The sequence below is a fragment of the Penicillium angulare genome, assembly GCF_028827245.1.
Source record: "Penicillium angulare strain IBT 27051 chromosome Unknown utg000001l_segment0_segment0, whole genome shotgun sequence".
Classification (NCBI taxonomy): domain Eukaryota; kingdom Fungi; phylum Ascomycota; class Eurotiomycetes; order Eurotiales; family Aspergillaceae; genus Penicillium; species Penicillium angulare.
In genome coordinates this window covers 4,412,762-4,437,703 of record NW_026623160.1, presented here as the reverse complement: position 1 = coordinate 4,437,703, position 24,942 = coordinate 4,412,762, and the positions used below count along the sequence as shown (strand labels likewise).

At 47.7% G+C, this 24,942-nt stretch overlaps 4 protein-coding genes across 4 annotated transcripts; 1 reads left to right on the top strand and 3 right to left on the bottom strand.

Moving 5' to 3' along the window:
• Nucleotides 1-10,127: 10,127 nt before the first annotated feature.
• Nucleotides 10,128-10,415, bottom strand: N7478_001476 (uncharacterized protein; the record flags this gene model as incomplete). Its single annotated transcript, XM_056917691.1, has 1 exon — nt 10,128-10,415. The coding sequence occupies one exon, from the start codon at nt 10,413-10,415 to the stop codon at nt 10,128-10,130; it is 288 nt and encodes a 95-aa protein (XP_056785571.1).
• An 84-nt stretch (nt 10,416-10,499) lies between these two features.
• On the bottom strand, nt 10,500-11,330 carry N7478_001475 (ankyrin repeat domain-containing protein; the record flags this gene model as incomplete). Its single annotated transcript, XM_056917690.1, has 1 exon — nt 10,500-11,330. The coding sequence occupies one exon, from the start codon at nt 11,328-11,330 to the stop codon at nt 10,500-10,502; it is 831 nt and encodes a 276-aa protein (XP_056785570.1).
• Nucleotides 11,331-16,597: 5,267 nt separating this feature from the next.
• N7478_001474 (acetyl-CoA synthetase-like protein) lies at nt 16,598-19,914 on the bottom strand (the record flags this gene model as incomplete). Its single annotated transcript, XM_056917689.1, has 3 exons — nt 16,598-19,078; nt 19,137-19,538; nt 19,615-19,914. 3 exons carry the CDS (start codon nt 19,912-19,914, stop codon nt 16,598-16,600), a joined length of 3,183 nt encoding a protein of 1,060 aa, XP_056785569.1.
• A 2,213-nt stretch (nt 19,915-22,127) lies between these two features.
• Nucleotides 22,128-22,625, top strand: N7478_001473 (uncharacterized protein; the record flags this gene model as incomplete). Its single annotated transcript, XM_056917688.1, has 1 exon — nt 22,128-22,625. The coding sequence occupies one exon, from the start codon at nt 22,128-22,130 to the stop codon at nt 22,623-22,625; it is 498 nt and encodes a 165-aa protein (XP_056785568.1).
• Nucleotides 22,626-24,942: the final 2,317 nt, after the last annotated feature.

The window sequence follows — 24,942 nt, the reverse complement described above, 5'->3', positions numbered from 1 at the left end:
TTTGAAGAACCAGGGTACGTGTGTCGGCTGCGCCGTTCACTGTATGGGCTGAAGCAGGCCCCGCGGATTTGGTACCAATGCGTCCACCGCGTCCTGGCTTCTCAGGGCTTCACTATGGCCCAATCGGACAACTGTGTTTTCTGGAAAGCGGACTGCGTCGTTTGCGTTTATGTCGATGACTTTCTAGTTGCTGCGGCAAATACGCACGAAATTGAACAAGTACAACGAGCCTTACAAACCGAGTTCCGATTGAACGATCTGGGCATCCCTCGTTCGTTCCTCGGGATCGAGTTTGACTATCACGTTGATGGGTCCGTGTCTATTCACCAACATCAGTACATCCAGAAGGTGCTCTCCGACTTTGGCATGGAGAGTTGTCAGCCGAAGTCTACGCCGATGAATCCTAAGCAAAGCCTGAATACTCGCCCAGAGGAGGAACCTCCGGATGAAGAAGCAAAAGCTCGCTATGCAACTGCTATCGGCTCGCTCATGTATTTGATGGTTGGCACGCGACCGGATATTGCGTTTGCGCTCGGAATGTTGAGTCGCTTCACATCCCGGCCGCAATCGCATCACCAGGCCGCACTTCAGCGACTGCTTCGCTACATCAAAGCCACGCAATCTCACCGTATCACCTACCGAAATGGTCAATTGATCGGATACACTGACGCCGACTTCGGTGGCTCCGTCGTCACGGATGGAGCATACTCCACGTCTGGCTACGTGTTCCAACTGGCGGGAGCGCCGGTTTCCTGGTCGTCCAAACGTCAGGGGGAAGTGGCCACGTCCACGACTCATGCCGAATACATTGGCCAATACAATGCCATTTTACATCTACAGTGGCTCCGCACCTTTCTAGGAGAAACAAATCTGTATCGGTCTCCGGTCACTAATATCATGGCTGACAATCAATCCGCTATTGCGCTCTCCCGCAATCCCGAATTTCACAAACGGACCAAACACTTCAATGTCAAGTTCCATTATCAGCGGTCGGTGCTGAATGCAGGAGAAATTGACCTGCAGTATGTTCCCACTGAGGAGCAGGCCGCGGATGGTCTCACCAAGCCATTAGGGCCAACGTCCTTTGCCAAGTTCTGTAGTCTTTTGGGAATCGACGTATCCAAAACCTAAGGCAACAAGCATGACAGCGCAGGTGCTCTTTCCACTTTCTTTTCCCACGAAGGTTTTTTGAGTGGTTTTACCGAGGCCTGACTGCTCTGCTCAATTCCAGTATCGCCCTGCTAGCAGGACGATTCTGAGGGGGAATGTTGTGATATAAGGCTGGTGCAGATCAGGAACCAAGCCGTCCCATCGGAATTAATGCCGAAATATCTATATACAGAATCAAGTTGATTTCCAATCAACTTGTTCTTCTCGTTGTATATATAGCCTCATATTTCCCTCTAGATGACAATAACAATCAATCTTCCTTTGATTAACAACAATTCAGACAAACTGCCTACTTTTAACATATGCCTCGTGCAGTCCGAGACGACCGTTTTGAAATGGCTCATCAGTGGGCATGTTGAGGAATCTATTGCGTAAAGCGATTTTACTAAATACGACTCTAGGTATGGCCTACGAAGAGCTTTGGATCACCGAATCGATAATGTGATGATTGCATTTCCCAGTGGGCTGCTATGGCTCATGCATTAGTCTATCTACTGTGCAAGTCTTGGCTTCTTCAGTCCCCAGGGGGTTGCAGTCCCCAGGGGAGATGAATACTGGTCCCTAGCACCACGCAGAGGTGCTTGCACATTGCTAGGGGGCCTTGATTTCGCAGATGTCTCCTGCGGAGGCGCTTGGTTTCGCAGCTGTCTCCTGCGGATCCTCTTGGTAACGCATTTTTCCTTGCGGAGAACTTATTTGACGCAGCGGTCTCCTGCGGAGAACTTGGTAATGCAGCGGTCTCCTGCAGAGAACTTGTTGACGCAACGGTCTCCTGCGGGTCTCAATTGTCATCACAGCGTCCCCCTGCGGAGTTCACTTGGTAACGCAGCGCCCCCCTGCGAAGCACTATTCTTATGTCACTGGGCTTGGATCAGCAACAGCCGTCGTCACGGAAGCCTCAGGCCCGAAGGTCAGAGGCGACACACCGCGGCCGCGATGTGTGAAGAAAGACAAATGGATCGGGGGAGGAGCCTGCTTTTATGGACTTCAGCTACGCTTTCTCGCAAATACCAGCAGTGCAGGTTTCTCACCGAGGACGGTTCTGGCGGTCGATGCAATGTCTTCACCGGTCTTGATCCATGAGCTGGACGATGCTGGCGTATGGATCGCCAATCATGTCGCGGCAGACAGCACCACGACCGTTCATTCCATCTGGGTGTGTAGTATTCCTGACTCACAGAAAGTGCTGGTCGAATCACAAAATTGGCGCAGTTGCAATCGGAGGGCAAAGAGCTGGCTCGCCCATGGTTCACAGTCGTGGTACGGTGACCTCAGAGAAGTGAGTCAGAATGAAGGTCCTCAGCATTATGCCGCGCGTGCGAAAGTGCCATGGTGGAGGAGTGTGGTCAGGCCATTGGTCTACTTTGAAGGGGCCCGTCGAATTGCGTGCGGCTTCCATGTCACCTCCGCTTGACTATGCCCAAGCTCTGGCGGCTTATTGTGAAGTTCAAGAGGTACACGGCTTGACAGGTTTTGTCTTTGCTGCAGATTCAGAGAAAGAACGCCGACATGATTGCTATCCAAGGGTATTCCTTTCATAGGTCCATGACTGGGCTTGTGCAGAGTCCTACGTGTCCATATATTCTACTTGATGGCTGATATTATATGACCAAGATTGGCAGCGGACAGGCTGCAGAGAGCTCTGAGTTCTTGGTGACTGTCAATATACTCAGATTAGGGAATTACTATCAAAAAGCCTATGTCATATCAACTTAGTGAATAATTGTCTCCAATTCTCAACTTTTGGCGTGACGCACTTTTGTGTCTTTCGTAGAGTAGTGTATGCCCGGCACCCGCTACTTGAGGAGCGGTGCTTTTTGCTGGAACGGCCGAAATGTAATGAAAAGCGATTCCAAGGACGCTGTGGAGAGTTTTTGGTAGTCGCACAAAATTGAGCAATCTCTCATACACCATCATTCTCTGGGGGCTTCTGGCTTTCCTCGCTGATCATTCACTGTCGTTCACTCAACGTTGAGGCACCAGAGTGGACATGGTGGCCCCACCTCGACCCACGGGCCGCACCGGTGTGGATCCAAGGTACCCGGTGTTGGCTCAACTTAATGGCCGTGCATTGGCATTGTTATGGTCTTGCCAATTTGGGCTGCCCAAGGTTCGCATTCTGCTTGAGGGGGGATGGCAACTTTTACGTTTCCTCCTGGGCGTGTATCCTGTGTTGTGTTCACACCTCGTCCGTTCATACAAAGGTGGTAGAAGCGGGGCGAGCAAATGCATTTTGTTTGTAGGTATTTGTTTTTCCGCTAGTTAATGGGTGAGAGAAAAGTCACGAAAGTAGTCAAGTCAGGAATTAAAATGAGGGCCTCATGGTGCTCGCCTCAACTTTCAATTTGCCACAAATATCTGCCGTTCCATATACTGTTGAGAGAATTTTCGTCTGCTCATCCCCGTTTGGTCAACTGATTTCGCGAGTGAATAAGGTTTACGACCTCATTCGGCCATTCCTAATTCGAGTGACTGGGACTCAAACTCTACTTCAACGGTTCCTCATAATAACTATTTGTCATTCCGCGTATTCTTGGGACGCCTCATGTTTGCTCATCGCTGTTGATTCAACTGAATCCGCTAGTGAATGAACTCTGGTGTCTCAATTGGCGACTCCTCCACTTTCTTGGTGGCATTCTGGCCGCATTCTACTTGAATCTTAATCCTTGCCAACTATTTGTCGTTCGGTTTTTGCTGCTCCTGTTTGCTCACCACTGGTGAGTAGCCATGTTGCTTGAGCGCAGAAAACTGCTTGCTGGTATGCCGTTTTTCCTCTTGCCCAGAAAGAATCAGAAAGTCTCACAATTTGCCACTCTTGATCCAAGCGAAAGACGAGGAACTCCGCCCTGAAGGGTATAAATATGCTCCCATCCGTCTTGCTTGACTTTCCTCTTGCATCTCTCTTCGCACATATCATTTGCGAAGATTGACTTGTGATCATCTCCTCTCGTCTACTACTTGTAAGTGTACCCAGCCATCAGCTCAAGCCTAGCTATCTCTCACTGATAACACTCTTTCTCTAGGACTGATATACGAGTACTTGAATACGTGAGTACCACCCTTCCTTAGTTAAAGCTTACACTAACACCGTTTATTCCTCGGTTCCACTAGGCTTCCAATACATCCACCGCAGGACGCAAAATCTCTACCAAGGTGAGGTGTTGATTTCATCCGACCCACGAAAAAGGCACTATGTCCTATCTAACGATCTCACAATAGAGCTTCAAGAACAGTCTGTGTGCAGTCCAGATCTGAATACATTCGATGACAACCATGACAGGCTCTCTAACCTGGTAGATTACGGGAAAGCCTTTTGTTTGGTAGGCCCAAGACTACTCCGTGAGGTCAGTTGCTGATCAAACGAACTTGTATCACAGCAATCTCTCACAGAAAGGTGAATGGATTGATACATCATGAGTACCGGCGAACGCTGAGTGTGATCCGTGGCCCCCGACCTTTGATTGAGTTTTTGTACCTAAAGCTGACTTCCTTTCTGTGGCAGACATCTTCACGGCCCCCTCCCGAAGTCCCGGCGTGGGTTATCCCAGATGCCGGGTAGCTCATGGAGCTTTCTACCCTCTCGATCTTGAACTCGATAGCAAGGGACCAGTTGTCGGACAGACCACCCATCATGTACCCAAGGCAAGGCCGACTCCACCTCGAATACAAGAGACGCACTCTATATTGAAGCGTCTCTAGCCTTGTGCCTTCGGTCGCCGCGCCGACAGATACTGTAAAGAAGGAACAGCTCGTCAATCAAATCAGCGATGAGGATGTGATGCCATCAGGTACGTATCTCATATCGGCTGATCTCGCTCTTTTCCATGGGGCTCTTTGCGCTGCATTCCTCAGAATTAATCCGCGACTAGGTAGTTCAGACCTTCAAGGTATAGCACGTGGGATACGGCTCTTCCAGGACGAATGACCATTCATCAGGCGTCGCTCAGCCCTTGGTGGGTATTTATGCGGTCCACGCTATTGAATGATGAAACTATCCCCTCATCAACCCTATTGGCTTCAGCACAGAATGGGTTGGCCAGTTTCGCCAAGCAAACTCACTGTCAGCTCTAACCCATCGACCTTTTTTATGTATATTGGGAGAGCTTTCAGCTGACACAATCGAGCTCCGTACACTCAATGGGCATAGACCCCGCAGTCACGGAAACTAACCTTCATATCTCAAGCTACGGATTATCGGTCATTTCAGAGCTCCGAGGACTGCGTCTAGTTATGCAGCCATGTTGAACGACTTCTTCGCTGGCAAGGGTTGCACTCACGTCTGTTTCATATGTATCAGCTAAATTCGGCATTGACAAGAGTATCCCCACTCATGCTGACCTATCCTTATTCCTCCTCTCTGGATGCTAATATTGCCTATAGTGCGACTGGTTACCGACGCGCTCCCCACACACCCACTCCATGCGCGTATCAGCTGAACATACCCTTCGACGCCTGCTCTGAACACTAAGCCCCCATCGCACTACGAGTCTACTATAAGAAGCGCATTGCCCACATTACCCAGCAGGTGGCTTTTTATCGCGTCCGCTCCCCGCATTTACATTCGTATGGCTGACTATCGTTCCAGCAGACCTCTCACGTCGATCGAAAGATTTATTACCTAGCCCGCGCTCATTGATAATGCCGTCATCTCTAATCAACAGCTTGGTGTTGAGCGGCATTGGACGCGAGGCCTGCTGCAGTCAGGCTCTGGAGGTTAACAGTGGACGGCTAACGTGGCCTCCGGTCTCACCTCACCCAAGTCGACACCTACCGAAATGAACAGTTTATGACAAGACCTGCTGTTGGATCCGCATTATGCATTCTGATGGCGGATCTCCATTGCCATTAGACAAGGCCACTTTGCATCACCGTCTTCCGCCTCGGCATCTGTGAACATGCTGAAGAGACGTGCTCTTGGCACGCTGTGAGCTAAGCCTGTTCAATGTGGGCTTCACATTTATCTAGAGGCAGAGCTAGTCAAGCGTACTACTTGTAGGCCTGTGGTGGCCATCTCGCTGTCGGCATGGCCACTTATGATGCGTCTGCGGTATAATTGATCGTCGGTTTGAAGGGGTGATACCCGATAATGCATAATGCGAGAGGATAAAGCTGGTTGAAACTTGACTCTCAATATGGAGATCTGAGGAGCCAATTCCAATGATGCGGCTCCGTTCCAGCACCAGCATCAAATCACGATATCGTGTCCACGTGGCTGTGTGGGCTTTCTGATGGGCCGACTTATGAAGCAACTTCAAGCATAAAGACAGTGCCAACCTTTCCAGTGCCTTGTGAATGTTCAAGACGGCATACGTCGACGGAAGCAGACTTGGGTCGCTGTTCTTAAATGGTCCGACGCGCGGCTGACTACTTGCCGCAGCTAACTTCGCGTGACGTCATTTCCCAAACACTTCTCCGCTGGGTTTCTTCGCGATGGGTTCATCTCACAAGTGAGCATCGATACATGAGCGTTGAATGTCCACGAAAATTGGATCGTTCTACTTTGCGCTTTTCCAACGGCTGATTCTTCTTTATATTCTCTTCTCGCTGGGGCTACACCAGCTCACGCTCTTGACAATCCAACCGTCTGTGAGCGGGAAACCGTGTCAGACAAATAGAAAGGAGGCCAGCAGGGAGCTCCAATGGTCCGAATAGTGCTCTATGGATGGTAAATTGGGCTTTACACACCCAAGCTAATTGTGCAATCAGACTTGCAACCAATCTTGAGAGCGCTGCGTTGACAGGGATGCGACGTTCAACAGTGAGATAAGCAGCAAGGTCAACCGAAAATTTGACTTCATGAGGGGGCTTCCATACATTACAGGGGCATATTACGGCAGCATAGCCTTGTGGGCGCTCACCGCGTCCCCGAAGCTAAAGGCCAACTAGTCCGACTTGAATCGGAGTAGCTCCCAATCACAGCTCGCCCTGATAGGGCTTTGGTGGTGTGGTATTTGAATGAAGCTACTCGCTCATCGTCGAGGGACAAGAGGAATTAGGCTCTACCAGATACACATCCACTATCGCGAATCATAATCGCTGGCACGAACACTGCCGTGTGGGCTCTCGTGGGATATTCTGAGGTTGCGTCAATGAATGGCATTGAACGCGACCTCAAAGCTTGAAGTCATTGGCACTAGAGACTTCTCTAACGGATGCTATCTGACCATGCTGATTGCCTGTATCAGTCAACTATTATTTGTTTACTATGCTCCAAAATGACCTCGGTGGTGGTTTCACTGCGGCAAATATCGATCGGAGGAGAGGCCAGGCAAGAAGGTCGCCTTTCTACTCATGGCGGGTGATTCTACTATGAGGAAAGCATGATTTTCCCAGGCGGGTCTACAGAGGGACCTATTGCCAGATATTTAGTCCCATTCTGGCGTGTTTGCGAGATGTCCTTGTGGCCAGACGGCTCTCAGTGCATAATATGTCTCAACAAGTGATGATTGGGGAAATTACCTGCCCTTTCCTAAGGTTAAAATGGAACATTCTCCAATCAACTTGGCTCTTCGTATAGATACATCGGGATTAACTCCGATGGTGCGGCTCCGTTCCTGTTCTGCACCAACCTGGAATCACAACAGGTTGACCCGGCTTCCACAGTCAACTCCCGCCTAGGGCCGGAGAGGGCCGACACCCGTAGGGTGGCCCCGTATACCGAAGGCCCGCCCGAACCAAATGCCACAACCCTCGGAGGGAAAGTCTAGAATGGTTCGCGCGGGCACATTGGGAGCGACCGAAGGGAGCGGACAACTATGGACACGTTCTACCCAGTTAGGGCCTGATATTCCCATGGGTGATTTGGGAATGGGTGCCTTTCAAGAATCAACCTCCAGGTTCTGATCCAATGAATCTCTCCTCACAACATCGTTCCAAATCTTTCAAAGTGGAGACTTGGCACCATAGAACGAGGTTGATTCCAAACAGAGCCTTAGAATCATAGAGCCCGTAGGCTTAGCATGGGACCTTTCATTACGATAACACGCGCGGCTCGGACGGAAACATTGGACGTCGCCATGACACGTCTAAACACTGAATTTTCATTTCTCGAAATTACCATTGGAGAAGGCCTTCCCATGTAGACCTGAGATCTGAATAATTGACTCTTGTCGAATTTCCCGGACAAGAGGATTGGAGAAAGTCTCAAGACGACGATAGTGGGTTGATCTTGCCCGTCGCCTATGGGAGGCACCCCCGGCAATTGGAAATTGCCTCGCCGACCCCCCTGAAAGGGGTCTCTGGGGGGACCCCGCCCCCGGCTCGAGGGCGCTTGGGCAATGAATCAAATCCGGGCGAGGCCGCAGTTCGGAAAAGTGATTCGATACCAAATAAGTGGCATTTATGCAGATGAAATGCCCGTATTTTGCGACGATGAGAAGAAATATCGCATTCATGAAGGCTGACTTCATATATCGACGCGTCAACAGCGGTGGTCAGTGGGGCAAGCATGGCGAGTTGACACATCAACGCGCGATGCATATCTACCACGCGCAACCTCAGTTGCTCATTGGAATCCCTGGCCTTGTCGCTCAACCCCAATCTTTAGAACACTTGGATTGATCTCGATATGTCGTATCTAGAGTGTTGTTCGACTTCGTTCCCATTTAATTTGCTCTTGCCGTGTTAGCCCCTTCCATGAACAATGAATGTGTGGCGGGGACGTAGCAGAAAAGGTCAAGGGTGGATGGACGGCGTGCTGACCGGAGCCCCCCTGAGGCCTTGGCTCATGATACATTCATTCTAGCGCCAGAAACCCTCTCGTATGATCTTTCCCCCAATAAAAAATATCTAGAAAGAATATCTCCAAACTCGCGGGATCCTTTGAACACACAAATTCATTCGGCGTAGCGAGAGTGAGAGGTTAGATAGGGATGGAGGATATGAGGCCCTTGAAATCCAAACCTAGAAGTGATGTTGGTCATCTTAACTTTTTCCATTGACGAGTTCGTTGGGAAAAGAATTGACTCACATGGTAGGTATATCTTGCACGTGTGCCTTCCATACGACCCAATGCCGTTCTGGTCTGTCCGCCGCAACCATTCTCAGAGAACTGTCGTGGCAAACCGTACTGTAGACTATTTTGAATCCATAATCAAGAATGCTGATTACGAATAAGGCAACTTCCGTCTGCATACTAGATAGGCTCGGCATACACCAGTTCCAGCTGGTGGATCACCTTCAGAGCCGGCCAGCGTGGTTCCACATGGATTTTCGACGATCTGGCTGTGCCTATTAGAACCGGCATGTGATGGTGGGCAAAAATCTCATTTTCGCTGTCAACTTCGAAATATCAGCACTAATCCGAATTACACTCAGAATTTTGTGCATCATAGTGCTAGGATGTTCGTTCATCATGCTCTACATCTGAGATATAACAAGTGCTGCCATAATACTTTGTATGTTGACGGACGCTCACGTATGTTGCTGTGTTACCGCTATGAGTGAGTCATGCTGGTCTTGAATGAGACCCCAGCACGGATACGGTCGCAATTTTGTGCTCGAAAAAAGATCGGACGTAGGACGTATCCCTTTCTTATTCCCACCCACTGACAGCTTGGGTCAAGATATATTGACACTATTTGCAGCGATGGTACTGTATATCCCCAAGAAACCTAATAACACGAGAGGGAATACAACATCCCAGTCTCCAATTATACAATTCCAGATGGGTGATACGATACAGTACCTCGGCCTCATACAAGATCTTCTTCTAGGGCTGGTGATCAACAAAGCAAATGTAAAAAGCATAGCCAATGTGGTATGTTAGAACAAAGAGATTGTTAAACGAAGCTGAAATTTACACAACTTTTTCGTATCTGACGTTGTCTCTCCCTTGACGAGTAGTCTCTGTTGCTCTTTTACTTCATCGCCTCTTGGATGAGACGGCTCATATCACGATTTTTACGGGATTGAGCAACTTCGGCTGGCATTGCCAAAATACAAGGCAAGTTCGGGCCCTAGAGTAATCTGCTGACCATTGCGGTATCTTCTCGCTTGACCGCTAACAACAGGGCCGTCTCACCCCAACCATTGATCGTATCAATATTGATTCGAGGATGCCCAAGCAAAATATCTAGGATATCAAGTCTTCCGTGACGAATGGCTACACAAAGTGCCGTCTCCTTATCAGGACTGTTCAACTGGTTGATCTGCAGCCGATCACCTTGCCGGACCAGCAATTCAACCATATCACGGTGGCCCTCCTGGGTTGCCAAAAGAAGCGGCGAATTATGGGGCATTTCCATGGCGTTAAGTTTTGTCTTTTTGTGAGTGAGGAGTAATCTCACCACTGCGGTATTCCCTTGTTGTATAGCCAGACAAAGAGGAGATTAAGAGCCCCCGCATAGATTTGGGTCAAGGCTCGGCCGGCTTAAGAACCATCCAAGAACGGTTGTATCACTTCTTCTGGCTAGATGGTGGAGCGAGGTAGAAGGGCTATCATATTTCCCACATGTTCCAAGCGTATTGATCTCCACGTCCTTCTCTTCCAGAAGCCTCTGCGTGACACGATCATGGAATGAAAAGGTAGACCACCACAGCGCAGTCCTACCGTGACTGTCTTTACGGTTCAAGAGAGTATTTGCGTGGCGAAGTAGAAAATCCACTGCCCAAAGATGACCACTCCTTGCCGCTGCGTGGAGAGGTGTCAGTCCCTGTTCATCAACTATATCGAATTCCTCTCCCCGGAGGCGCAGCATTCTTGATATGGAAGCACCTCCGCTACTAGCAGCTGGCGCAACCGTTTCCTCACTTCTAGTGAGCGGTATATCCTGTGATATGACGCCAGGGGATGTCGCTTTCCAATGATCAAGGAGGAGATCTTTGATATTGTTTCTGTTTCTGATGCATGCTTGGATCCATGGTGATATTCCATTCAGATCTTTTGTATCAGGGTTGGCACCTCTTATGAGTAGTTGGCACACAAAGTCTCTGTTACCTTGAAAGACAGCAAGCCAGAGCACCGTCTGCCCCTCAGAATTTGGGAGGTCGACTTTGAGCGGAGGGTGTTGAAGGAGCTGGGTGACGACGACGGATGATGTTGTCGCCACACTGTGCCACAGAGCACTCTCTCCCTTGGTATTTCTCAAGTTCACGCGCAACCTTTTCTTCTGCAGTAACACTTTGATCACCAGCTCCGAGCCGTGATCTGCGGCTGTCATGAGAGGGGATGAATCGTCAACTAGTGCATTTACGTCGGCTCGGTAAGAGATTAACGCCTTTGCAAATGCACAATCATTGGTCTTAGCAGCCCAATGAAGCGCCGAGCTGTTTTGGTGCTTGATATTGTACTTTATTAGCGCCAGAAGCAGCTTGGGATAGAGTTTCGGTGGGTCTGAGCAAAAGCAGAAATTTGGCCGCCCGATAAGGTGCTGGCTATGATCCAAAGGATCTCCGTTGGAAAATCGATAATGGAAACCTGTAGAGTATATTCAGCATTCAATTCCATTACAAAGCATCGATTGCTCATACCATTGCCTCAACCCTCAAGCTGTTGACTTTGTGAAAGTATATGCAAAGAGGTTATGAGGTGCTGTTTCTTTCCAAGGCGATGCGTGAAGTTTGATGCAAAGTAATGAAACTAATGCAGCGTATTTTTGGGCGATTTAGCATTGCAAGGGCCAATCAATTAGGGGATATGAAGAGCTTTAAGTATCACTAAAGCGAAAGAGTGGATGCTTGACGATGCAATCTTGCTGCTGTAAATTGCGCTTCAGTTCCCAGGCAGACTATAGAAACCTCCAGTATTCAGAACCGTGGCTCCGGGAGTAGTGACCGGGATCCCAGGGACAAGGCGGCTCCCAGGACCGGCATATACTTTCCCAAGACATTCAATAATGATCTCATTCTCGATTCATTCTCAGGCTCTTGGTTATTTGGAACACATCTTCCATATCTGGTCTACAGTAATGTCTACTTGAACAACTTGAGACCCTGAATGATCCACCTTTCTTCCCTCGGCATATTTGCGTTTTTGTGCTAAATACGAAACATGCTGGACTGACTGCCAAATTAATTTTTACTTTGGATCTGCAGAAGCCTCGATGGGAAAGAAATCGTTCAATTGACCATTTGCTGCTGCTGGGCAAATGTGCAAACTTGCACCAAATATCTCCTTGATTGTCTGGCCCACGATGAGATGCCACCCCTTCATCGAGCCATACTCGCAAGACGACTAGACATTGCGCGCTTTTTGTTGGATCTTCATCAGGCAAATCCCAACTTCGAGTACCGTGGGATGAGCACGCTTCTGCTCGCCATTTAGATGAGCTACCCACAAGCAGTTAACCTCATGCTGGAACATCACCCACGGCTGTCCTATATTTGCGATTTTCAAGGTCGAGGCCCATTGTCAATTGCGATCGCAAAGGGCAGTTTCGCCATCGTTGATTGCCTGTTGCAGTACCCAGCGCTGGATGTCAATGACCGATGCACCGATGGCAGGTCCGCTTTGATGTACGCAGTGGAACACGCCATTCTAAGCCATCTTCTGACCGATCCACGCGTGAACGTCAGCATCGAAGATCGCTTTGGGCAGAACGCGCTACACCTCGCAGTCCGAAAAGAAGACCATATCTCAGTGCAGATCCTAGCCCGAGACCCTCGCTTGGATGTCAATTGGTGCGGCACCCACCGAAATACGGCACTACTTCTCGCGGTCAAAATCCTCAGGAGGAGGTCGGCGCGTGGGATAGTGGAGGCCCTACTGCTCAACCCAAAGCTTGACATCAATCACCAGGATTCTAGAGGGCGCACGGCGCTGTGGCACGCGGTGGACCTGCAGAATGAGGAGCTAGTGCAACTGCTCTTGGACCAGGATGGCCTCCGTTTGAATGACGCGGATGATGGGGGTCTTACCCCTCTTGCGCGAGCAGTGGAGCATCAAAGCCCTCGCTTGCTACAGATGCTTCTGAGACAGCCGGAAATATGTATCAATGCCACGTCGAGCTTGGTTTCCCCGCTGTGGGCCGCGTGTCGGGCGGGTTCGCTCGGGGCAGTCCAGAACTTGTTGACCCAGAGGTCCATTCAGATCAACGTAAAAGCCCCCTCTGGAACTTCGCCCCTTCACGTAGCTGTCATCAACACTTAGATGATGTGTCTCTTCTTCTCTCGCAAGGTGAAATCGCATTGAATGAGGTTGGGCCCTGGGGCTTCACGGCCCTCATGTTTTCTCCTGCAAGCGGGTATACTGCATGTGTTGAACGGCTGTTACGGCACCCGCAGATTGATCTTAAAGTGAAAGATGCGTACGGTTACTGCGCTTTCCGCTTGGCGATAGTATACAAACATGTTCGGTCGATGAATCTGTTACGCAGTGCGTTTGTGCGGCAGACAATACAAAAGTTAGGCTGACCATCGGTCGATCTTTGCCAAAATTGAGTGGGGAGAACTAGAAACTTTTAGTAAAGTTACTTTGCCAGACTGCTATACCCCCCATCTTAGAGTCAGATGACTCGGTCATTGCTATGTAGCTCAGCTCAGCGAGCACAGACGTTAGCCAACAGTCCACTGGAAAGTGCGGTCCGCTCAATCACTGATTTCTCCGGTTCAAGGACACAATACTTGAGTATAATACCATGGCACTTGCTGTCACAAGGCTCCATTGTTCTCTGCTATTTGAGCGTGACATGAGCGTGATCGGCCGCGAAACAAGATCCCAAAGCGCCGGATAGAAGCCTTTGTTCTAGCTTCACTGATGGCCCGCCCTCCGTCTAATGCATCGAGTATATACAGTCGCTCGCCAGATACACCAAGATCACACTCCTCGACGGCTTTGCCTGCCCCCCGGGATGATCTTCCCGAGATTACACCACTGGACCATCGGATCTTTGTGGCGGGGAGAACGACCATGGCATTAGAGACGACAAAGACACACCTTAGTACAGCAAAGAGCGTGGCACAATCCCCACTAGACCCAATCACTGAGAAGCGGAGGCAGCGTGATCAGCAAGCTCACGAATATGAGTTCTTCCGCACCTGTTGCGCGAATTTTTGCCATCTAGCAACAGCCGTGGTTGACATCACACAAAAGCTTGTATTGGAAGAGCATTTCCATTCCGACCAATTCATCCCAGTCAATGCACGCTTGTGCCGGGCTGCATTGGCTCTCTGGGCAGCCTTGGACGCATCAAGGGTGGAGGAGGACAGGGCGGAACGCATTTGGATGCAGGAATTGGATATGCCGACAGCTTCGGAGCCATCTTCCGAGTGGATCTAGGGAAATTTTGCGATTGAAGGTCGAGCTGGTCGAGTCTTGGGTATTGGGGTCCTGAGATTGTTCATTGAGTTGTGAAAGGCGAGGCAACACCCCTGGATGAGCGTTTCGAATGCGTACGCAGTCAGCTACCCTGGTCTGACGGTGGCGGTTGGCGGGCCAGGCTTTGTTGACGTGGTTCAAGAAGGCGGTAGCAATCACTTCCGGATGGCCGACTGACCAATCATGGTGGCTTTTGGGGTTCAACTCGGCAACTTCAGTTGAACCCCCTGTCGGGTTTTCCAAATCTTGGACCTGGAAATATATCATTCTAATTCTTGTATGTGGTCTGTTTACATCGAAATTCCTGATTACAAAGTACGAATTTTCATCCTCGTTCCACTCATTTTCCTAATAAACACAGTTCTGCCCTGTTTATTGGATTATAAAGAGAGTAGTTTTATTGGGGTTGCCGCACGTGATATCTACACCGACATTACTGAGGGCTTCTTACCCCTCTCACAGCTGCCTCATGGAAGTCAGCTTCTTGCCTCCGTAGCTAGCCCTTCATCTCTCACGTAGTCAAGACTCACTTTTGCCCCTCCCACCTTCCCTCTGTATATAGAAGCCACTACAATACAGACACATTGCCTCCCTGTGAAGGGAGCGCGGACGGCCCCATCTGACGCTTCTGGTCTACGACCGCAGCGCCAGGTGACCCGTTACGGCCAAACCATAATCTCTATCCTTTCCACCTTGACTGCGTGAGGTCACCAATAAACGGATCGGAAATTTAAGGTTTACCATATACCATTGAACAGTTTGTATGCTAGAACGACATGGGTAAATGAGCCTTCTATTCATATTGTGTAAATTCTCTTTCACGAACCTAGGGGGGATCATTATTACATAGAATATGAGGACCTGTAAAATCGACGCCGAAAATGACAGCTTTTGACGCTAATAACGGCTGCCTCTCTACCTGTTACTATGAACGGCGAGCTACCCATTTTACCGCCCCCAGCTTATCGCCACTATTTTGCACCTGTCTAGTGAGACGGGGAACGCTCTATGGCAGCACGATCAAACCGTGGAGGTCCAACTAGCAAAGAAAGCCGCACCCAGATGGACCTTATATCACCAACTACCACGTAGTGGCATCAATAGGAAGCATGACAGAGGTGTAGGAGTGTGCTATTGAGGCTATCCCAGCAAGCTCCCTAATATTCAAGCTTTTCTTTTCTATAGGAGAGCTTCTAGCTCATCGCTGCATTATGCACATGCTTATTGGAGGACGCGTTTCCCCACTACACTAGCTATGTTAGTTATTATCCTGCAGACCCTAATATTTGGCACTTGTTCAACTTGTCTTCTGAGGCTCCTACCTGCGACCAAAATGACGTCGAAAATGGCTCCTTTTTGCAGACTGATTCAGACGCTCTCTTTCTTCGCCCTGCACGGCCGGGCACTTATAAGAAACTTCTTCTTCTCCCCCCTCTCTAGATATCCTTATATCTTCCCTATTCTCTTTTTATCTCCAATCTCTAAACCCTAAAGCGACCTCGCAAACCTTGGTGCCTGTATTTCCAAATTCTACTTCTGGTCGTTTATCTTGGCTTTTCTAATTATTATATATATTAGTTCGGCCGGTTTAGGGTAAGGAGTACCAATACTGGACCGATTCTATTCTTTACAAAGAAACTCGAGCCAGGCCAGAATATCTCTTTAGTTTTGGATAACTATCTCTAATTTCAAATCCAATATTTTAACAAAGTATCGCTGTTGTCGATGACTACTAGCGAGAGTAGGTATAGATATCTCTAATTGCGATGTGCACAGTCCATCAGGTTGGCAGTCCAAATACTAGCTGCGCGGAGTCCGGGGTACCGGACTAGAGTTGCAATACAGAAAGGGAGCAAGCTCAGGGAATACATCGGGTTACTGGTTTCAAAAAGCGATTTTTTATCACTCCTACTTCCTAACTCTATTGATTTGTGTCGTATATTAAACTCTTGATTTAGTCTTCGTAGGCCCTTATCACAAGAAACGGTCAAATTTAGGTCCTAGAACAATATTTCAAAAGAGCTATTCAAAGACGACAAAATGAGGAAAAAATTCCGTTTAAAAATATCTGATTGTTCCAAACAGGGATAGCCCATTCGCAGAGTCAGTACCTTATGGGTAATGTCTCCATGTTGACTGTTTCAACGTTGAATGTCAAGGCAGAGACTCAGTTTACAGCAACCATTCCTTAACCCATTTCTGGATCCACTCCGGCTTGATAGCACCAACCTCACGTAATTTTTCGCTGACATGAGCCGTCTTCTGAGTGTCTAGTATATTGTCAGGTGCTGTCTGGGCCACCAGAGCCTCAAAGAATCCCAAGAGTTTAGCAGCTGGATTTTTGGAGAGATGAAGCTGAAGATTCTTCTCATCAAGTCCCTTGTCGCTCTGACTAGCTAGCTCAATATCCTGTCGAATGCGCAACACCCAATTTCGCAAGGGAATAGTATCCACAGTCTTCCCAGCGGTTTTCTGAAGGGCATCGGCAACAGCAGGTCGAACATCCTCCCAGCACTTGGGGTGCAGGTTCACTGGGTGATAGACACTCAGTTCGGAACGATTGAGAAGAGACAAATCGACCAGGATATCAGAGAGAAGATCAATAGGTACCCAGTCGATGCGGTTGAGGGTTGGTCCAAGTTCATCTGGGAGAGCTCCCAAGTGGAGTGAGCTCAAAGCAATACTAGGGAACCACTCCGACTTATTCCATAAGCCAGGAGAGCGAATAGGGCCGGAAACCTGACCCACACGAGCGAAGGCAGAGTGAACAAGACCGTGCTGGGCGGCATATCCTAAGACATGCTCGGCAATATACTTACTGGTGGCGTAGCCATTCGGAGCTGGATCTGCGGCAGTTACGAGCGCCTCGGGGATGAGACCGGTGTCAGTGCCACCAATGACCGAGCTAATTGAAGAAATAAAAAATATTCCTGGCGAGAAGATAGCTTGACCAGAAAAGTTGATGAGGTTCACTACACCTTCCAGTTGTTGTTTGAAAGAGGCTAAGGAGAGGTTGAAATTAACAGTCCAGGCATTGTGAATGACTAAGGTCGCCGTCTGTTGTAGCTCCTCAAGTTGGTCGCTTTGTAGTCCCAAATCTGTCTGATTGAGATCAGATTTCCAAAAGGTAGCTCGTGTTTCGTGGACTGGGGCTAGCCCATAAAGAACTCTACGTTCCCGCTGTCGGTCACGAGCGCTTTCATCTCGGTCCAAGCAGAATACATGCTCTACTTGCGAGCTCTTCAGCAGATAATCGAGAAGGTACGTGCCCAGCTGGCCTGTGGACCCGGTCAAAATAACTGTATGTTTCACTGGGGATTTATTGGAAGACCTTTGGGCTGGAACATTAATCTTCGCAGTAAGCTCTTGTAATAGCTGATCTCTTTCCTGAAGTCGCCTTTGCTTGGTAGCTTCAGCGGACTCTTCGCTGTTTTGGTTGAGCTTTTGCAACGCATGGGTCAACCCTGCAACAGTCGGATTCAAGTAAATCACGTTCGGGGAAAGGGATGAAATGTTGAGACCCTGCCTAAGGATACGGGTAGCTGTTATTGTCTGCAGAGAATCAAGACCAAGATTAAACCAGTTCTCTTCGTCGGTCAGCTTCTCCGCATCCCATCCTGTAGCAGCCAGAATAGTAGCTCTGATATACTCGGCGACCTTTGTGGCATTGTCCACTCCTCCCGGGCCAGGCAGCTGAGTCTTATCAAGCTGAGTGAGTCTATCCGCATCTTGGTATATATCCTCAATCTCTTGTTCGTAAAGTTTCAGTGTCATAGCACGTTGTACAGTTCCCTTGCCCGATCGAGGCATCGGCTTTTCAGGGGAAGTGAAAAGGATATGGCTCTTAGCAATTCGTGCATGGGCAGGACATACACTATTGGCCTCTTCAATACTAGGCCACAGCTGATCAATTATCACAGCACTGACATTCGCGCTGAGAGGCTTCCCACCAAGCTCGACCAGAAGGGCAGCCTGAAAGCGTTGAGCTCCAACTACTAAACAGCCAGATATCTCTGGGTTGACAGACACGATATGATGCTCCATAGAGACAGGATTGGTCTTCTCTCCGTTAAGGAAAACAATTACATCATCACGACGCGCACATGGACGCCAAAGCTCAGGCTTCGTTGGGTGACGAACCATAAGATCCTTGGTATGGTATTCTTCGAGATGCGGAAAAAGAACGAAAGGAAGTTGTTGAGCCTCAAGCTTTGGTGAACGCACAATTACTGCCTCATACTCATCCCCGGCGACGTGCTGCATCTCCACCCCCAAATCTGGATGAAAATGAAGATAACGCCAGTCAATATAGGGATCTCGACTTGGCGAGTGAATAAAATTCAAAAGTCCTGTTTCCGAAGCGCCATAACCGTTCATCAGGGGAAGTTTGGCAGCAACTGTATTTCCCATGAGCTGCGGAACATCGCCTCCAACATACGTTATATGTTCTAAGTGAGTAGCACAATATTCAAGTGCCTTAGGGTCTTGCGCCAACTCTCCAATTATTGTTGGCGGGACAAGGGCGCAGTTAAATGAAGTTTGCTCTCTTGCAGACAACAGCGAGACTAGACTAGGTAGCCCGCCAGAGGTTGGAATGACGATGGTCACTGCCGCAGGCACATTGAGGAGGAGCATGAACGCTAGTCCACCGGCCTAATGGAGCGTTAGCAGCACTTCCTTACATATATCACCTCGTTAGGGTTCAGCTCACATGGAACGGAGGCAACATCAAAAACATTCTTTTTCCAAAGAATTTCGATTCTTGCCCTTCACAGCCTTCGGGCGGCTGAAGAAACTGCATATTCATGTTCCTTACAGCACTTTCATGTTTCCAGATAATAGGCTTGGGGATACCCGTAGATCCTGAGGTATGAACGACGGCAAATTTCTCGTGGATATTCTCTGAAACAGTCTTGGAATACTCAATGTGAGGATACTCAGTTGTCAGAAGGGTTTCAACACTTGGAATTTCCAGAGTCTTCAGTGAGTGAGCTTCTTGGATAGCCTCAATGAAGGGCGGCCGCGGTACAGGCGTCAACAGCGTGTTGCAGTCCAGATCTTGCAATAGAGACCGATGGGCCTCAATACTATTTCGGGGAGAGGTCATGAACATCTATCGCCATCAGCTCTGATTTTAATTTATCGTCTTTCTTGTTCTGGATTTCTTCTCCTTCAAGGGGATTTCATACACAGTAACCAGCTTTGAGAGCACCTAAAACCAAACCGGGGTATCGCATATCGTTTGGGCCTACATATGCCAACACTTCTCCGTTGCCGGGCCCCAAGGTCTCGACCAGGAACTGTGCGAGGCCATTTATTGCATTTGCAAATGCTTTATAAGTGACTTGTCTGTATCCTTCATCGTATGCCGTAGGATTAATGGGGTATTCAGCGTAGATAGCATCAGACTTAGTCTTGGCATAATGATCAATCAGATTTGGAAGAAGTTGAGTCCGAGGATCTAAGTCTCCATCGAACGGAAGCTTCATGATGAAATTTAGTCTCCGGTTAAAAAGGGACTTAAGAATTTAAGTATGGAAGAATTATATTTTCCCGCTCAATTGTGAGGGTGTCTTCATTTATAAGGGTTTACTGGGGTGGGGAGGGGTCATTGAGGGGGTTGACCGGGATATGTCAAACTCGGAGAACGAGACAAAGAAAATCAAATCGAAAGAAGGAAAAAAAGGAAAAGGAAAAAAATCAGCAACATCTTTCTTAGGTGGAAATGTTGTCTCGCCTGACGATGTAAGGCGCCACATTTTGCAAAGGTTTTTCAGTCCCACCCCACATTGTACATGGGGGCCAAATATGTAAGGCCGGACAAGCAGCTAAGAATCTCCGGGATGCGCCGCTCACACTGACCTTGGATTTAATGTGTCTTGCCATGTATGCATATCTATTTTGTGTGTATTTGCGTATAGTGCCTCGTAGGTATGACAGAATGTCGTTTATTCCTGAATGAAGCAACGTTAATCATGACCATACAGTATTGACTAATTTTAAACTTAGAGAAACTGCATACTTTAAGCATGTGACTATGTGAAACAGACATTTGGGCTTGAATCAAGTCAATCTCATGTGGTGCAAATCACCTTCAACTGCGCGCAAGAATTTTGGAGGGCGCACGTATACAGGCGGCCTGGCAGCTAACATAGGCCTGGCATTCAACGTTGCTGGAAAAGAATGATGAAAAATATTATTTATACTGATGATTTTCTCATAAGTAGTACATTGGAATCGTGAAGGTCGAGCTTTGAAACGTTTTCAAACGAGGAAACGAGCATTCAAGGTGATCAATCAATCTTGAAACATCTTAAAACAGAACCCCCTCACTCAGTTGACAGTAAAGTTGCGTTCTACATGGATACTCCCTTCAGTCCGATCATATCGTCTATCAAGAAGAAATATAATCGGAAAATAGAAGCAATCAAACCAACACCGCCAGCACCGCCGAGCGCAAGTTATCGCAATACCAACTTTCATTCGCAAGGAAGTCTGGAGGTAATATACCATCGGAAGTGTAAGACGAGGATTGCAACATTCGTCACAATATTAGGAAGGCCACTCGAGCGAAAATAGGCATTGACATTAGAGCAGGTTTCCTTTTGGGCCCAGAAATAGCTCAAAGGTCGGCAAGTGAGAAGTCCAGCGACGGTGCAAGAGATCCAGGTGCCCAGTATGATAGCTCTCGTGATATAGGTGCCTATGCAAAGCCTTTTGTCCGTGAAGATGTTGAGATAAAGATGCAACACAGCAAGCTTGGCCGGGACAATTGCTTGAACATAGAGGAGGGGAATGATAATGACGAAGTGACCCCATACAACTATCTTGTGTGGAGACTCTTGTTCAAGCCGTGCTTCATGAAGGCCGACACCACCATCGTAGACATCAGCTATATTTTTCATTAGTTTAAACTCATTGAAGACGAGGGGACTACCATACCTAACGAGGTGCCATTAACGGCCGTGCCGAGACAGAACCCCAGAAAGATCAGAGCATCATCCAATCTGTAGCACACTCCCCCAATTTGCTTGGAAAGCTGTCTGAAGAAAAGGGTAATTACCTCTAAAACGATATAGAAAATGACAACGCCCACAACTTCTGACTGCTTGTTCTACCGGAGGTGTGCCTCCGAGTATTCATTGCTGCCTGCCATCTCAAGAATGACTGATAGGACGCCTTAATGTTGGTGAATGATTCAGTGGCGCGTGGACGAATCACATCACGCAGTCGAGTCAGACTACATAGTGGTGGGGTCGGACACCAGGCAATGGTAGCATTTTCCAAAGATATATTCAGGGATCCCAAGGTTCTCGCTGAAGACAATACATATGCCGAACTTTAAATTTGTATATAAAAGTACCCCGCGCGCCCCGTCATGATTATCTTTGAAAAGATTCCCATTTTAAGTCATACTTCTCTCGTCACTACCTAGTTTGCTAGCTGCGGGTTGTCGATCATGCGATTTTTGTGTTGTCATGGAATGGGAACAAACACCCAAATCTTGGAGACCCAACTGACCGCGCTGCGGCATGAACTTGGTGATAATCACACATATGACTTTGTGGAGGGGACTGTTCCTTCTCCCCTTGCCCCGGGTAAGCGGTACTCCCCTTGTCCCTTCTCAACTACAACTTGGGTGGATTAACAAGAGAAAAAATTGGAGGGCATAGAACTTGTAGGTATCTCCCCTCAAGAAGGAATGTACTTTGATTATTTCGATCATGACTCGGTGGAAAGCATAAATAAAGCGCTTGATGACTTTGGCCGGTTTTTGGAATTAGAGGGTCCTTACGATGGGGTGATTGGGTTTTCCATTGGGGCACTCCTTGCATCCACCTATCTGATCCGAGAAACAAAACTGCATCTCACCAAGGCCTTACCGTTCAAATGCGCAATTTTTTTCTCAGCCGCCGCCGCTCTCGATCCCACTGCTTTGATGACGGGCAAAATCACGCTCCTTGAACCATTGCCCGATCAGTACTTTCTACCTGGGCTACCCACGGCCCACATTTGGGGACGAAATGATCCTTTATGGGCGGACCGAAGCGAGCGCCTATCTACACTGTGCGATCCACAAGAGAGGTCCATCTTTTTGCACGACGAAGGACATGCAGTGCCTGGAGCACGAGCCAAAGAGGCGTTGCTTGGAAGCGTTCGGGCCATTCGCCGAACGGTGGGTAAAGCAGCTTTAGCATAGTAAAGAGCTTGTTGATGCATTGAAATTTTTTGCGCATTTTTTTGTTCGTCCCCAAAGCTTGCCTCGTGTAGAACCGCCACTTGATGCAAACAATTGAATCATACTCGCGATATAAATCCTTTCACCGCTACATTAATATAAAAAAAAGCTCATTCAAGTATCAATCCCGTCCGTACGCTGTAGAAGCCCATTGGTCGATCTTCGGGTTATTCCATAAGAAGTTACCGTCAGCATTAAATTTACAATATTTATTCACCTTAGTGAAAAATTTCACGAAACGAGATCTTAACCAAACCACTAAAATTTGAAGATAACCAAAATAGGGTCTGTGCTCAAATTGTGCCAATGGCGGCCAACATGTTACATTAAGATGCGGGTATTCCCGCGTGTACGAACTAACCGGCCCCACAATTTTTCTTTCACAAAAATAATGAACCCTCGCTTACGAGGGTCCGCCACCCATATGGAACAGATCACCCATATGGAACATTTTTTCTAAATCTTACCACAACCACTATTATCATCTACCACACCACCAACAATGCCTAAAACCAATAAAGATATAGAGAACCAGATTCAGCTGGCAATAGAGTCTCTCTCTGAGCAATCTAAGCCTAATATTAGGAAGACTGCGCGAGAATTCGCGGTTCCTGAAGGCCGTCTTCGTCGGCGCTGGCAAGGTGGAAAATCGCTTTTCCAACGACAACCTAATGGCCGGAAGCTTAGTATTGCACAGGAGAAGGCTTTATGTGAATATATTGATTATTTTGATGCGGTCGGAGCATCAATAAATCGCCGTCAAATTGCTATTGCTGCCGATTCAATTCTGGAAGAAGATCATACCGACACCACCACAGATCCCCCACAAATTGGCGACCATTGGCTAAAGCGTTTTCTTAAACGGTATCCTGAGTACTATATACGACGTCGGCGAGCTCTTGATGTTGAAAGAGCTACTGCACTGGATAAATCCGTTATAGAGAGATGGTTTCAAGACTATCAACGTATAGTGGCTAAATATGGCATCTGTCAACAAGATATCTACAATTTTGACGAAACTGGCTTCCAAATTGGCGTCGGTCGCGATCAATTTATTATCACAAGACATCCAAAAAAGAAGCTATTTAATGGCTCAGTTACCAATCGCGAGTCTGTCACTGTTTTAGAGGCTGTTTCGGCTGATGGCTTTACATGCCCACCGCTGATTATTCTAAGCGCTAAACAAGCATTACTACGTTGGTTTGATAAAATTGAAGACGACGAGCATCTTGCTATAACTGATACTGGCTATATCAATGATACATTAGCATATCAATGGATTCAGCTGTTTCATAAATGGACAATTTCTCGTACCATTGGGAAAAAGAGGCTAGTTTTATGCGATCGTTTTGGATCACATTTAACGCGTCAATTTGTTGAATTTTGTGAGAAGAATGATATCATTCTATTCTTCTTACTCTCACATACTAGCCATATACTACAACCTCTCGATGTTGGAGTGTTTAGTGTATATAAACACTGGCATAGTGAGGCAGTTGAGGCGGCTACAATGACTGGATGCCGTAAATTTTCAAAGGATGAATTCCTACATTCAATCAGTGAAATCAGACGCAAAACCTTCCGGCCACATACAATCAAGCTTGGGTTTAGATTAACTGGCCTTTGGCCAATTAATTCTAAGCTTATTACCGATGAATTGGATTCGTACGATCCATATTATGATAATATATCCCGGGAAGATACACCATCAGTTAACTCACAAAATACTGAGTTTAGCACCCCAAAAACCGCTGAGAGAGTTCGAAGAATTAGCGATCGTATTAATCAATATGATCCTACTACTCAACGTTTTAAAGAAGGGCTAGCAAAGCTTGTAAAGGGTGCTGAGACTCAGGCAATGTTGGCTGTCCAACTGCAACGGGAATTCGATTCTACACAAGCTATTATGGGAGCACGTCACGCTAGATATGATGCTTCTCGCCGTTATACGCAAATCACTGGTATTATCAATTCAAGCCAGATCAAAGAAATGAAGCTAAAAGAATATAAATTGACTGAAAAAGCCGATCAAGAAAAGACGAAGCGGAAGTGGAAGAAGATATTGGTTGAAATTAGGAAGCATGGAAGAGCCAAAAAACGCCGGGGAAATTAACTTGATTTTGTATTCTAATATTAAAATGGCTGATTGATTTGTTTATTATTTTTAGTTAATTAATTAACTATATGGTGGTGTGGTAAATAGTAGTTGTAGTACGATTTAGCAAAAATGTTCCATATGGGTGATCTGTTCCATATGGGTGGCGGACCCTCGTAAGCG